The sequence below is a fragment of the Cyprinodon tularosa genome, unplaced genomic scaffold, assembly GCF_016077235.1.
Source record: "Cyprinodon tularosa strain WSP-4 unplaced genomic scaffold, ASM1607723v1 ctg882, whole genome shotgun sequence".
In the NCBI taxonomy this organism is placed as follows: domain Eukaryota; kingdom Metazoa; phylum Chordata; class Actinopteri; order Cyprinodontiformes; family Cyprinodontidae; genus Cyprinodon; species Cyprinodon tularosa.
In genome coordinates this window covers 52,404-69,018 of record NW_024039654.1, presented here as the reverse complement: position 1 = coordinate 69,018, position 16,615 = coordinate 52,404, and the positions used below count along the sequence as shown (strand labels likewise).

At 37.4% G+C, this 16,615-nt stretch overlaps 1 protein-coding gene across 2 annotated transcripts in view; it reads right to left on the bottom strand.

Moving 5' to 3' along the window:
• The window catches only part of LOC119775623 (vitamin D3 receptor A), a 96,123-nt gene that overhangs the window by 31,019 nt on the left and 48,489 nt on the right, over positions 1-16,615 (bottom strand). For both annotated transcript variants that reach the window (XM_038273673.1, XM_038273674.1), the window contains exons 3-4: positions 6,552-6,699; positions 4,949-5,079 (exon numbers count right to left, since the gene is read on the bottom strand). In XM_038273673.1, the coding sequence (XP_038129601.1) occupies positions 4,949-5,079; positions 6,552-6,697 (277 nt within the window). In that variant the 5' untranslated portion in view covers positions 6,698-6,699. The remainder of the gene's footprint in view (positions 1-4,948; positions 5,080-6,551; positions 6,700-16,615) is intronic.

Here is a 16,615-nt window from a genome sequence, read left to right as displayed (position 1 = left end):
ATAGCTCTGTTGAACCGTCCAATCCACCTGCTCTTAGCAGCAATGATTTTATGGGATTCTTTATAAATAAGATTGATCTTATTAAAAATAAGATCATAAGCACTCCTCTATCCGCGATTGTACCTGAGGTAGTCATGGAATCTGAACCGGGTTTAGACTGCTTTGATCCAGTTGAACTCTCTGAATTAGCAAAATTATTGTCTTCATCTAAGCCTTCAACTTGTATGTTAGATCCAGTTCCAACCAGGTTATTTAAGGAGGTATTCCCTTTGATCTCCTCCTCCATTTTAGATGTGATTAATCTATCTCTGTTACAGGGATATGTACCTAAAGCTTTTAAGGTTGCTGTAATTAAACCTCTGCTTAAGAAACCGTCTCTTGACCCAGATGACTTGGTCAATTATAGACCTATATCCAATCTTCCTTTCTTATCCAAAATTCTTGAGAAAGTAGTTGCCAAACAAGTTTGCGATCACTTCCACCATAATGAACTTTTTGAAGAGTTTCAGTCTGGCTTTAGAGCTCATCATAGCACTGAAACAGCTCTGGTGAAAGTCACTAATGATATTCTCATGGCCTCAGATAATGGACTTGTATCTGTGCTCGTCCTGTTGGATCTTAGTGCTGCATTTGATACAGTTGACCATAATATTCTTTTAGAAAGACTTGAATATTTTGTTGGAATTAAAGGAACAGCACTAGACTGGTTTAAATCTTATCTATCTGATCGAATTCAGTTTGTTCATGTTAATGATAGATCTTCAACACGCTCAAAGGTTACCTGTGGAGTAGGGCTGTTGTAAACGAATATTTTAGTAATCGAGTAATCTATCGATTATTCTTACGATTAATCGAGTAATCGGATAAAAAAAATTTATAAAATAAACTATTGGCAAATCTGCAATAACACCAGTTAGTCCAGATCAGTCCAATATCTCCTTTTTGAGCATCCCTAACAGTTAAATGTTTGTAGTTTAGAAAGTTTACTTGTAACAGTAGTTTGCTTTAACCTGAAGAAAAGTTATAAGATATTAAATTATATTCAAATAATAAAGTGGCAGGCTCATAAATATGCTTATAAAAATGTCTAAATGTAAAGGTTTGAGTTTGTACAGAGTTCTGCAGCCTTAACTAGTCATGATAAAATGCAAAAATGTTGCTATTTTTATTAAAACGATGCTATTATTTATTCTTGATTGCTTAGGTATAAACAAATATAGAATTACTACAAAAAATATTAATCAAAAATTTCTAATTCATACATAACAGTAGCGAGAAGAAAAGACTGTAACTTTTCAGGATGGAAAGACACCAATAAATAAATGCTTTTCAGCTTATGCCTGTAATCTGTTGCTGCGTATTTTTATTAACAAACTTACATTAAGTCCTGCATAATTTCTCTCAGTTCCACCCTCACATACAATTTACACTACACCCGGTTAAGTAACCGCAATGTTTAGATGTAACGTTAGCAAAATAGTGTGCCTCAATTTACATCTATAACATGGCAGATTATCACACAACGTAGTTAGCAAAGAGAACATAAACGTTACGTTGGCAACCGTGTACGAGTTGGATGCATGTAGCGGGTGTTTTCTCTTCAGATGCTGCAACATTGATGTCGTGCTGTTGTGGTACGCCAATTCTGCTTTGCAGTGGATGCATTGCGCTGTGTTGTCCTTTCTGTTTAGCCTAAAATGTTCCCAAACTTTGGACATTTTTTGTCGCTTTCGGGGTTCTCCTTCTGAGCTTTCTCCGGTTCCCTCCATAGCTACAAGCTTAGCACAAGCGCGCCAGGCGCTAACGGAAGTGGTAGCGTTGTGCAACACAGAAACCCTCCGGCTAGACCAGTGTGCTGCGTATTTAACAGCATTGCTTATTACAATACAATAAATTTAGCGAAGCTTCGAGGCAGATAAATTTCCTCGAGGATTTTTTGTAATCGAGTTACTCGAGTTACTCGATGAATCGTTTCAGCCCTACTGTGGAGTACCACAGGGATCAGTGCTAGGACCAATTCTCTTTACTTTATACATGCTCCCAATTGGTAGAGTTATTAGACAGCATGGGATTAATTTCCACTGTTACGCTGATGATACCCAGCTATATCTGTCTATAAATCCAGATGAAGCTAACCCATTACATAGATTACAGGCATGTCTTGAAGACATAAAAACCTGGATGACTCTTAACTTTCTGGTTCTGAATGCAGACAAAACAGAAGTTATAGTCTTTGGACCAGAGTCTCTGAAAAAGAAACTGATTAGCCAGTCACTTCATTTGGATGGGATTAAACTGATTTCAGATAATAAAGTAAAAAATCTTGGTGTTATTTTTGATCAGGACCTGTCATTTAAATCCCATATCAAAGAGGTTTCTAGAATTTCCTTATTTCATCTGAGGAACATTGCAAAAATTAGAAATATCCTGTCCAGGGGTGATGCTGAGAAACTAGTCCATGCATTTGTTACTTCAAGGCTGGACTATTGTAATTCTTTACTATCAGGAAGTCCACAAACTGTAGTTAAAAGCCTTCAGCTGATCCAAAATGCTGCAGCCAGAGTTCTAATGAAAATTAAAAAGAGAGATCATATCTCGCCTATCCTGGCTTCTCTTCATTGGCTTCCTGTTAAATCAAGAATAGAATTTAAAATCCTCCTTCTCACATATAAAGCCTTAAATGGCCAAGCTCCATCTTATATCAGAGATCTGATTGTTCCTTATGTTCCTAACAGAGCACTTCGCTCTCAATCTGCAAGTTTACTAGTGGTTCCTAGAATTTCTAAAAGTAGAATGGGAGGCAGATCTTTTAGTTATCAGGCTCCTCTCCTGTGGAACCAACTACCAGTTTTAGTCCGTGAGGCAGACACCCTGTCTACTTTTAAGGCTAGGCTTAAAACTTTCCTTTTTGATAAAGCTTATAGTTAGGGTGGCTCAGGTTATCCTGAGCTATCTCTATAGTTATGCTGCTATAGGCTTAGACTTTTGGAGGACATAGGGACCCCCATTTCATCATTCTGCTTCATTCTCTCTCTGTTCTCCTATTCTACAGAATCTGTTAGTTCAATCTCTAACCTTCTGCTCTCTCTGCTTTTCCTCAGAGTAGCTTTGCCTCGTCTGTTCCTGTTTGGCTGTGACTTCATCCTGGAAAGAAACATCAGCTGTGCTGCTTCTATCAACACCCTTGTTAATAGATGTTGGAGATCGGCCTGTTTTCCAGTGTGGTCCTGTTTCTCTGACTGTGACTGAGTGGATGTGCTCTCTTCGTCCTCTGGCATGGGAGCTGCCTTGGAGCTCGTCTGCCTGGCTGTGTGTTTCCTGGACGGGGCCGCCTTTTACAGCTGCTTTTTGTATCTCTGCTTCTGTCTCCTTGAACCCCAGTCGGCCTCGGCAGATGGCCGCTCACACTGAGCCTGGTTCTGCTGGAGGTTTCTTCCTGTTAAAAGGGAGTTTTTCCTCTCCACTGTCGCTACAAGCATGCTTAGTGTGGGGGATTGTATTTGAGTCAATGAGTCAATGCAATCAACTGGTTTTCCTTAGATAGAAAACTTTGTATCAATTTGACTGTATGATCTGGTTGAACTGTAAAGTGCCTTGAGATGACATGTGTTGTGAATTTGGCGCTATATAAATAAACTGAATTGAAATTGAAATAATAGAATGTGTGAAACTGGATCTGAAATTGACCATATAATAGGATTGATCTAGGTTGAATAATATGTTACCAGATATAAATTGAAGCTTTTTAGGACGTGAACTGGCTTAACCCAAACCAAAGAGGGTTCTTTTAGTTTCCACTGAGTTTTGTGTAACTAAAATTATTGTTTTTACCCAGAAGTAAACGCAAGTTTATCAATAAAGGTGTGTTGGTTTTCTCTGAAGGTGTCGGAACCAGATAGAACTGTTAAACTTTCTGCCTTAATATGTATGGCTCTGTGAGCAGTACTGAGGAAACCCTTTTGTTTTTTTATGATTAATTAAACTGAACTCCGAAAACTGATGGATGCAGATCAGAGTCAGTCCTTTACATCAACAGGCTGATATTTTCAGCTGTTCATACATTTTCTTTTTTGTAATGATTGGCCGGCACGCGTTGATTCAGTGGTACCTTAAGCAGCCGTGCATTGAGATCATATGAAATGCATGTATTGTTGATCCCTTTATGTTTGTTTGATTTGCTATAATTTTTTTTTGTTTAAATAGGGACTTGAACCTTTTTTTTTTGTTTTTTGTTTTTTTTAGCACTGTCATTTTTACTATAACAACCTGAAAAATCTGCAACAGTATTGGGGGTCAGGTCCACTGATGTCAAAATAACCTTTATGGGTCGATTTCTAGTACAAATATTCCAGATAATGGTAAGTCTAGTTGCTGGTGAAGATTCTCAGTCATCCATGTCATAGTCATTCCAAAAAAGTTAAAAAACAAGTTTGTTTTGCTGCAATTCAAAATGTCAAATTTTGAAAATGTCAATTCAAAATGTCACATTTTGAATTGAAAAGTTTCCTAGATGGTAAGCGAAATGGCTTCAAACTTGTTTTTTTAACTTTTTTGGAATGTTGTTCTAGTTCCAACCCTGACTTGAATGATTATTTATTTTTTAAATGATGACGCAGCAAATCAGCTTACCAGAATTCTTTCCTTAAAGATCTGAAAAAGGAAACAAATCTCCCCTGTTATCATGTTCTGTTTCCTGTATGCTAGAATAATGTCGCCTCACAGCCCCACCTCCGATTCTGAAAACATCTTCAGCACAAAGTCTCCAGTGGTTAATTACATCACACAGCAGTAACGGCTAAGTGAGTCTTGATCAACCTCCCCTCTCATAATCCAGGAGTCTTCTGGGATTACTTCAAACATGAAGCACAGTTGAAACGATGAACAAACTGCTAATATGGAGCGATAGTACCTTTGGAGTATCAAAGTGTTTAAAAGCCACCAAACTCACATTCTTTCATCATGCCGATGTCGATGCAGCGTTTAAGACGACAGGCTTGGCAGTGGCGCCGGTTGTCTTTAGTGATGGTGCAGCTCCCGTTGAAAGGACAGGTGAAGGAGGCTTTACGTTTCATGCTGCGTCTGTAATGAGTGCAAAATGTGTTCGGTAACTACACAGAAAACAGCACCTACTTCTGCAGAAGTCTAAGAGGAATAAAATGTATTCAAAACTATCTAGTTACCTGGTGATAAATGGTCTACAAAAATGTTTTTAAAACCAGATTTTCAGTAAAAAATTGATGTTTTTTCTTCCGCCTCAGTTAGTGAGAGGATTAGTGACTTGAATGAATAATGGATGTTTCTGAAAGCACTGAGAGCAGCCTCACGTGGTCGGACGAGATGATGTCATTATGAACCCCCACCTCAAACTGTAACCATACATTAGTGAGTGTGAAACACAGCTATGAAGTACAGGTAGCAGCCACATGTCCAAGAAGACAAGACCAGTAAAGTAACAAAAAAAGAAAAAAAAGAATCATAAATCATTAATTTCTGGATTGTTAACACAAATTAAATAGCCATTAATATGATCTAAACTAAAACTACTAAATGATGAACATCAATGCACCAACTCTGCAGAACATTTCTGCATAGTTGGTGCAATAACCCAAGTCAAGGTCTATGTATTTTTCCCTTAGCTCTCTAATGAGCAGATATTTTTATATCTAAAGGAAAGATATCCCAGGAAAATAAATCTTTTTTCCTTTTTATTAATGCTTTTTTGTTACTATATACACTCTTTTTATATTATCTGTCATGTTTTTATCTTTAATGGCATGTACTCTATATAAGCTACTGGAACCAGAATTTCCCAGAAGGGATAAATAAAGTCTAAGTCTAACTTTTCACTCTTTAACAGAGAACAAGAGCTTTGATAAAATAAACTGTTTACAGCTGAATATAAATTGTATGGTTTGTTTTATAAGTGAGACAAATCTTGCATTTAATTGCTGTTAAATATAAAAACTTGCATTTATTTTATGGGATTGAGTCCTTAGAAAGAAAGGCAAAAAGGAAAAAACAAAAGCAAACCATATCTCAGAAAAAAATGAAACCTTGTATCAACTGGAAAAAATCCTGATCATTACTTAGCAACAGTAATCATAAACTCTGCAGAGATTTCATTTTCTTAAAGCCAACTAAAATGTCATGTCATTTCAAAGCATCAAGCTTTACTGAATCCAAATATATCTAAATGCTATTAATATCTTCAGTTTAAATTCCGGATCATTTAATCTAATTTAAATTAAATGCCCTTCAGTCCAATTCCACCCTATTTGTGATGGAGTCACTACTTTAAGCCTTTTGCTACAAATTAAAATGATTGTTAAATACTTTAGATAAAAGAAATGCTAAACATCCTTTTTTCAATTTCTGTTTTTGATGCATACATGTTCCAATCCTTACTGGGTGTTAGTTTTAAAATAAATAAAACTAAAAAGAAAAAAAGCTCTTTGAAAACTTGCGATCCTCAAAATTAATTCAAAGGGCGGTGTTTTCTCTTAGGACGACAGCCTGTCGATTATGTTGGCTATGAAAATGCATCAACCCACCTAAAGAAGCCCTTGCAGCCCTCACAGGTCATGGCGTTGAAGTGGAAGCCGGTGGCCTTGTCCCCGCACACACCGCAGATCCGTGGGGCATTGCGGTCGAACTCGTCGGGTCCAACCACTGACGTAGTCACCGTCATGGGCTCCATCACTACCCAAAAAAGAGAGAAAAAACAGAATTTTAAACCTGAGTGACAATAAAGAAATCTTCGCTCCGAGATTAAACTAATAAACCTACGAGGAAGAAGAAGCAGCAGAGATATGAAATGGATAGGAAAGGTAGAAATGTCTGCCAGCTATAAATGAAACTTAAAGAATCAACGCGCGTCGCTTGCTCTGACAAGAGGGATGTGCCTTTTCTCTTTTTATCCAAACAGGCTTCAAGCTATTAGCATATGTAGCACTGACAGCCACACTCTGCATCTTTCAGCTACTGGCTAGATGGATTAGTTCAAGTTGCAGCCACACACACACCCACACCCAACCACACACACACCTGCGCCCATAAAATCTGCAAAACGGCGAAATAACTGTCGTTAGATAAAAAAAGATGACAGAAAGAGGATCCTTTTCCAAATGTTGTGGAATAGCCAATCCGTCAATTACAGCCAGTTCCCCACAGTGAGATTTTTCCACACTTATACCATCTGGACATAGTCTATGAAATAAACAGCAGTGGAAACCGATGTGCAACCATGTTTAAACCAATTCCATCAATCTTCAGTAAAGGACACTGCAGAGTGGAGTTTAATTGAAATATCCTCTAAAACATATCCTGACACAGAAAATGTTTGAGAAACAGTTTCTATTCACTGAAAAATGGTAATTGATTTATTATGTGCCTTAATTGGTGCAATCTAAACATCACCTTGTCTCTAAATAAATATGTTGCATTGAATTCACCAGATTTAACAGGCTTACAACAAACAGGCAGAGCTTTACTAAAACTGAGTGTTTGACAGAAAAATTAATAAAAGGCATTAGTGAAAGGCCAAATTGTATGATTATTACCGCTGGTATATGTTTTATTACATAATCAAGCGGTGTGTCAGAATATCAGCAATAGTAACAAAAAATTTGTGTTCCTCCAAATGCACAGCAACACCAGCAGCAGCAACAGCAGTCTAGTCAATAGTAACAAGTCTGCCGCTCATATCGACCAATTAATGCACTAAATAACAGCACCGATCCAGTAACACTGTTACCAATTAAAATCAGAAGCTCAGTTCTTTCAGTCACTGCAATGAGCACAATACACAAGCCGCTTTGTAGCCTAAAGGTAAACAAATAGCTCAAAAAACCATAAATGGAGTGAATCTGTAGGGAACTTTGAAATGCAGAATATCGAGCTATTCATGGAAATGACTTGAGCTGCATGAGGAAAAAGACAAACATGTAAATTTGGCATCATGATAATAAATGCCGATTAATCAATGTTTTAACAATTTTTTCAACTGAAACACCAAATAATGAACTATTTCCCAGCTATCAGAAGTACAGCGACTATTCCCACATGAATAAAACCATGATGCTGTGTTTATTCTCCTCTTATATCTTATAAATGTAAACTTAGTCCAGCATTTATTGTGATGTTTGTGGATTTAGGTATATTATAATAAATAGGCTGGTTTATGGGTGTTGATGCTTGGAGATGCAGCATACCCCACATACACTGTGTATTTATCTAATCAGGGATGTTTGTAGCGTCTCATTAATTCTCTCCCATTCTTGCAGAAACACATCAAATTGTAAAAAAAAAAATAAATAAATAAAAAAAAACAGAAAAAAAACACGCAGAGGAGCTATCTGATGTCTGACGAACCTCGACCTTTTTGGTTTAAACAGCTAAATTCTTTTCTGTCACATATCTATACAAGAATATTAGAAAAAGACTGTAGGTATTGTCAAACTATGAAGCTGCAAACAGGGCTCTGCTTTAGCAAAGGAAGAATCTGGTAATGAAGAGAAAAAGATGGCTTATTATTTAATCCTGTTATATAAACAATAAATGCAACACTTTCTATTAAGCTGTGATAAAAGTGAGAGAAAAGGAGAATATACATGCAGCGGTTAGAATAGACAGATCGTTTTTGCAAGAGAATATTAAACGCAGTTTATCGGCTCCCCTAATGAAACTGCATGTTGCGGGGATTTGTTTTTACAGATTTTTAGAGGTGTTTACTCCCATCTTCCCCCATTTCACCATCTGCATGCTTTTAATTATTCACCTGGTGCTACACCAGTAAACAAGGCTGTTTTTGTCACATAATGACAAACAGTGTAGGTTTGGTGTTTTTCTCCTGGGCACATCTGGCCTGTCAAAATCACACTTATGCTTCACCAGAACAAGGCGCACGCATGGCTTTAAACCACTGCTATGCAAACCCAGGTACTTAGAGAAACACTGAAGGTTAGCATGCATTATAGTTATATGTTCTCACTGCATTTCTTTGCAGTTGCATCAGGTGTTAATTGTCAAAATACCAGCGTCAGCAGTGTTTATGTTTTTACAGGGTTTCAATCCGACTGGGATTCCTTTCTTCCTCCCTTCGTATTCTCAAATCATTTTCTTACCTTTTCTGCCTTTTTCTTCCCCTTCCTTTCAATGCTCATCAGCATTAACCGCTCCTGTCTCTTTGTCCTTGTTTCACTTAATCCGAGGTCTACTTCTCGCCATGTCTGCATCCCACAGGCTATTTTATGTAGCCACGTGAGGCCTGCTTTATTGAAACCCACCGCACGTACCCCTCCCCCCCTTTCTTTGTCCTGATTTAGATGTCATTTGAGAGGTGATGTGAGGACATGTCCCCTCTCTGTGAACTGTTGTGGAAACAGGTTTAATCTCTGTTATTAAGTCCTTGTACACCCAGAAGACAGTTTCATATAAGTAGTAACATTTATATCAAGACAGTTTTTAATACAAAGTTTATACAGGACTGAGTAACTCTAATTGAATGCTTTGTAATGCTCTTTTAATGCTAATTTTAATGCCATCAACAAGGCTGCAGCCATGTCCCGGATTCCTCGTTTTCCAGCCACTTTAGTTGAAGTTTGCATTTCCCCATTGTCTAGCTTTTTCTCCGCCTTGAGCTTCTTTTCCGAACATATGGCTTTACGATCAACTGGAAGCAGTTTCGCACAAACACTCAAAACCAGTTATATCTGATATATCTGAAGAAATTGTCTTTAGAAATATATATTTTTTTTTAAATAAAGCATTTTAAATGCCACAATAATCATAATAAATAATGAATTTAAATGCCAATTAAGGCCTTAATTTAAAAAAATTATAATTTAATGGCTTTTAATTATTTTTAATGACCCGTTGGAACCCTGTAATAGAAGTAGGTGGTATTCCTATATTAATCATTACTTCTCATAAAAGATCTGATATATATATATATATATATATATATATATATATATATATATATATATATATATTGTGAGCGTTTTCTATTATCTTCTTGCTGCTGTAAACACCAGAATTTTCCCATTGTGGGACAATAAAGGGATTTTCTATTCTATTCTATTTTAGTAATTCAATAATACTAATAATTATTCTATTTAGTAATTCAACAAATAAAAGTATTTCCCATCTTTGAATTTCTGTCTGTTTATAGAAACACTGAATATAACATTAATTGAAAAGTTATTTAAAGTCACAAAAAGAAGTAGAGAACCCAACAATGAAAGTCTTGACCTCAGTAGTTAAATATGTCGGGGAATTTTAGAGGTACAGGATATTGTACTGTTAATGTGTCTAATAGTGAAATGTGATTTTCTGATGGTTGTTATATCCCAACAGAATCCTTTCATCTACCATTATCCTAGCGGGGCGCTCACACCAAAATCCTTTCTGTCTGTAAGTGTCTTGGGCTGTAGGACAAAGAGCCTCAGCCAAATGGAAGGTAACAGCATGTGTTCACCTGTTCACACTGACAGTAAACACAGACTGAGTGGCAGAGACATCACAAACATCTGCAATAAAAGCTTTCATATCTGCATTATTAAATGCCCCCAGAGTGTCAGGATAGCAGCCATAACTTAGGCTAACTTAACGTATGCCTAGGACTGAACCATATGGCATAAAAATATGATCTCAGATTTATTCCTAGCTATCGGAGCAATGTAAATCAATTATTTTCTCACTTAGTTTTCACAATAAAAATGAAATAAAATGACTTACAGTACTTCAAAAACAAGGTTTTGTTTTAATACTATCCCCTGCAATACTGAGCTACTTGTGACCTGCTGTAGTTTCACACATTTACTCACATAAACCTGCAAATATCTTAACTTCAAAACTTAAGTTTGTGCTGAAGTTGTTTCACTCTGCCTGTAGTGTCAGAAAACAAAGCTCCTCTAAAATCTCCAAACCATTATTAGTACTACATGATAAGCAGCTAAAGCAGGGGTAACCAATTAAAGATCAGCAGGGTCAGAATAAAGAAAATCATCAACCAGTAAAGGTCCAGAGACATTTATAATTATAATCTGTTACTTTAAACAGAATTTAACACTGAGATATAAAGAGGTTTTAATGCTTCCATTTAATTTTCAACAAAAAAAATAATAAAACACAGAACATTTTTCCATATAAAAATCTAGTGTTTTTTAGTTTAGTAGAGAGCAACGATCGTTCAGTTTGATTTATAGACAAATTTCCTGATTTAAATATTTTATAAAATACCTGAAGTGAACGACCCGGAAGGCTTTACCGTATTAACAGGAGAAGCGGCGCAAGGGAAATTAGACACCGCTGTCTATCAACATGCAGTAATTTATAAATGTTTTAAATCAGGTTGGGTCCGGATTAGCCAGCAGGTCGGTCCGGATTCGGGCCGCGGTCCTCTAATCTGTGACCTCTGAGCAATACAGTAGAAGCCATTAATAATTTCCCCAATTTCCATGTTGGCCCTTGGCTGGTCCCCTAAATTCCTTTTTAAACATCAATATTTGTACTAAACTATTCTTTCTGTCATGATTTGTGGACATTAAGATCTAAAGAGAAGCGTCATATCCTGGTCAGACCCTGTAATTCAGTGAAAGGGTGGAGTCAGAGGTAAAACATTCTTGGTTGGAGGGGATTTTGTTGGGAGTCGCAGGGAAGTGAGCCGCCATTCGGATGGTGTTTGACGGGGAATGGCCATTTTAAATGGCTGATGCTGTAGCTGTAGAACCATTTCCAGGCAGATGCACATTGAAAATATAAGAATTTGGCTCCATTTATGAACGTCACACATATGCTTTAACATAACTGAACGTTTTCTTGCATTTTCCTTTGAAATAGTTACGCCCAAAACCATTTGTACTGTAGGCTGATTTAAGCTTAGAGTTACTTTTCATATTTTAACACTCCTTAACACTGGAGGCGATATTAAAGCTTAGGTTGATGTCACATCAGAAACATGCAAAAACTGAGAAAAAGAAATGCAAGGAAAATCATTATTTGATCCTTTATCTAGAGAGCTATAAAAACATTTGATATGTTCTTTGTTAATAATTGTGAATGAAACATACATGTACTGTTTTTCTGAACAAATTAGTGTTCTTATTACAAAAAATTTTCCAGAGATTTAGCATTTAACTCCCCATGAAGTGTTCCTTCGAAGGTAGAAAGATGCTGTTTACTTTTCAAAAGAAAACTTGTTTTTTTAGAAAGAACCTGCTGACCCCTCAGATCCTGTTTCAGCCTTGTGCTCCTATTACTCACTGCGAGGGTCATTCCACATGCAGGCAAAGAAACGGTAAAATGAAAAACACAATATAAAACTAGATAGAAAAAATATATCTTTTTTTTATTTAACTTTTATTTAACCAGGAAGTCCCTTGAGATTGACATCTCTTTTTCGAGGGAGACCTGGCCAAGACGGCACACCAGTTAAAATACAAACAGAAATACAACATAGACAAAATCTCACATAGAGAAAAAGACAGGTCACATAAGGCAGTTACATTTTTGAATTACATGACATTTTAACATTTTAACATGGCCTTAAATTCATTCAAATATATCTAAATATTTAGTTTTCTTTAAACAACTCAACCATATTTAATTTCAGATCAATCAAAGCCGAATTTTAGGGCCATGTTTTTAGTCGTTCTTTTTTAACGCTGTGAAGGGGGAAAAAAATTCATTATAAAAATACATAATTAGTCAACTGTAAAGAAAAGCTATGGACTGCTTTAAAAGATTTTACAAGAAATCATTTCCCGCCCGTATTTCTTTAGGGTTTTAAAGGGATAAGAAAAGCCTTTATCCATGCTAATTAAAAGGGCATGTGTTGTTAATTTACCATGATTGTAGATTAACTATACAGAAAAAACAAAGGATTAAGAGGCCTGCAATAAAGAAAGACAGGAGGAATCTGACCCAGCCTCTTTTAAAAAGCACTTTCAAAAGCACTAATTTAATTGACACGTTTTCTATGGTGAGTTTTTTGGGGTAAACAATAGACCTAGCTTCCCAGCACTGCACCAGTCTTTTTCACCAGTCTTCTTGAACTAATGCAAACAAACATCTCCCATCTGCCAGATTCTTCCTCCATTGAGGAGGCTGACCTCTGATCTCCTGGTGAAAATGGCAGGAAAGAAGATTCTTTTCCCATCGGGGACACAATAAAGCATCTCCCCATAACTTTAAAGGCTGACAGGTTTCTGATCAGCAACCAATAAAAGAGAAAAAGAAATGATTTAGGTTTGAAATGTGAAACTCAATACAGATGGTAAGGCAACTTCTGGGTATTCAATAATGGTTTTGATACCTGCCATTATTTTTTAGGTTCCCAGGATTCTTTCTGATTAAAAATAAAAAATATTCAATTAGTGTACAAAGCTATTTACTTCCTTTATAAGGGAGAAACCAATAAGTGTGGGATGGATCCTAACTACTTTACTCAGAGAATAAAAGCTGGAAAGATGCGTCTTAAATAAGGTCTCATTATGTTATACTTGTAAACCGGAAATTGTAATATTCTAATATTCTTATCTGTTGGCCGAAGCTTAATAAAATTGAAATAAAGAATACCAAGCTCTTATTATATTCTACTTAAACAAGAATGCATTTTTTTTTATCTCAGACCTCTCTGATTTTCTGACAAGTCTTGAAAACATAACCTTAATTCCAAAAAAGCTTTCTGCTTTAAATAAAATCCTCTGCATAGTTTCACATGAGACTTAGACGTAACCTGAAGTAATCATGTTGTGCATTACTATCAATGCTGGAGGGCAACACAGGATAGAGCAGAGCGCTCTATACTGTACAACAGGGAACACGATGTACTTTTCCCACCAGCTGCCAGAAAGTGGGCCTCACAAATGGCTAACTCAGACTGGAATCCAGTAGTTCTCAATAAAGCAGCAGACTAGCTGGATCTCAGGGGTTCCGGTAAGAAAAACTTGTCTGTCAAACATATTAGAGTGGAAAGAAGAGATGTTTATGTGTATGATGAGTGCGGCCACAAGAATTGGAAGTTAAACACTACATAAACCCAAACAAGACAAAGAAGAAGATGATTTGAATGAGCTCATTTCCTGCATTTATTTAGTCCTGGTTAGTGATTCAATAATTTATTTTTTGAAGCAAAATAGCAAATATTTAATGCACAAATTCTACACTGTTCCTGCTAAGTCAAGACATCACAGACACCCTCACCTGGACTATGAACACCTCCTCATGGGACAAAAAGGCACAAAAGCGCATGGACTTCCTGAGGAGGATAAGGAGAGCCCACCTGCCCCCATCCATCCTCACCACCTTCTACAGAAGCACCATAGAGAGCGTTCTGACCAGCTGTTCCACTCTGTGGTGTGGAGGCTGCAGTGCCTCAGACTGGAAGAAGGTAAGAAGAGTACCGTAGTAAGAACAGCAGAGAAGATCATTAAGGCTCCTCTTCCCTCCATTAAAAACATTTCATCCCAACTCTGCGTGTCTCGAGTCCGTATACCCATGCAGGTCCAGCAGATTCTGCATCAGTTTCTTCCCCACTGCCTTCAGACTGCTGAAGTGTTGAAAAAACTCTAAATCATGTCAGAGACTCTGCATCACACTGATATCACCAAAGCCAAAACATTTGCACTATACAAAAATCAATGCTCTGGACTTCCACAACAATGCATGTTTTTTTTGCACCATGTTTTTTTTTCTCCCACACTGCTTACATTTGATCAGTGCTGCACTTTATGAAATTGAAATGTTCCTTTACTGTCAGAAAAGCTTTTTTCTTTGTGTACACTCTGTGTATACAAAATGACAATAAAAGTTCTCTTAGTCTAAAAAAAAAAAAAAAAAAAAAAAAAAAACAATGATTGCTTAGCAATGATTTGCAGAAGCTCAGTGAACTCTGTCAGAATTTGAAGAGACAGGAGGATGCAGTTTAAGGCAGTAGTTCTCAACCCTGGCCCTCAGGTACCACTGCCCTGCGTTTTTAGGGCCTACTACCTCACCCTACCACTTCTCACTCGTTTGCCAATGGAAGGTCGACCATATTAAGCCCCATTTGAAACATGTGCAACTGCGAGTGGCTTATTAGACCCTCAACAGCAAGTGTTTCCCCTTTAAGCTGCACGGGCAGCACCAAATTGTGTCACGGAGGGCAGGACGTATAAATGGAAGTTCCACATGTGCATTGCACAAATTCAAAGAGAAACACCTCACTAACAATTATCATTTCACGCAGGTTATATAAACCGTTTTGTTAAAGTCTTAATTGGTTTGACAGGTTATCGCACTTTTTGTTACAAATTAGTATAACTAAAAACTGTGGGCCTAATTAAATATTTTGTTTGGTCTACTAAAGTAGCTTTTATGTTATATTTAATTATTAAAGGATAAAATCAACAGCACACACAGATTCACCTGTTTAAGCAGCAGTATTAACACAGTTAAAGTCACTCAGGGTTCTTGAGCCAGACCCTTGACTGCTCGTCTAGCGCCGCACATTAGCTGGTAGACTTAAAAAAACAAAAACTATGTTTTTGGGGAGTGTTGGGCAAGTGCTTAAAGCGGTGTGCTTGTTTTATCCCCACAGCGGGCACTCTGGGTTCCTGAGTGCTAAACCTGCTCACTGCTCCACGGGGGCCGCACAATGGCAGCCCACTGCTCCCCAAGGGGATGGGCTAAATGCAGAGATACATTTCTGCAGTGTGAGATCAATAAAGTTCAATTCGATTTTACACTACAGTCAATCATTGATCCATTCATGCACATATTAATATAATAGGTTATAGAGGTAACAAAAACAAAGCAAGTGGTACATTACTACCCAGGTGCTTAAACAGGGTTTATACAGGAATGAGTTGAACTCTAATTTAATGCTTTTTAATGCTCTTAGAAATAATTTTAATGCCATCAATAAGTATATATATATATATATATATATATATATATATATATATATATATATATATATATATATATATATATATATACCGTATTTTCACGACTATAAGGCGCACTTAAACGTCTTTTTTTTCCCTCAAAATGTGCGGTGCGCCCTTTGGTGCGGTGCGCCTTATGTGTGTTGTAACTGCGACTTTTGAGACCACCTCATTGAGGAGATGATGAAAGAGTGGCTGAAGGAGAACAGGTGTTTTTTTTTCCACTCATCACCATCGCTGTTAATATGTAACTCCATGCGTGCCCATCTCACAGCTGATGTGAAAAACATGGGGAAACAAATTAAGGCTGTGCTCGCTGTTCAACCGCTCGACATCGGTGTGAACCGGACCCAGCAGGTGCAGCAGAAGCAGCGAGTTTACATGCAAAGTCAATGGTTGACGCGCGTATAGGTGCAGCAAAAAGCGCGTTTTGAGCAGCAGCCGCAGCGCCTCGGGAGCGTTTAAGTATCTGACTCAGAGCCAACGCGCTGCTGCTGCTCGAGATGGAAAAATTGAAGTTGTGCTGCTGGACGCGCCGCATCAACCAATCAGAGAAGCTGATCTGGGAGCTGACAGCGAGACAGACACAGCGCTCTGATGACATTAACGCAAATGAAAAAGGCTGGAGATGATGAAAGGCAAGTGTATGTGAGGAGACCAGGTGCTTTTTTCCACGCATCACCATC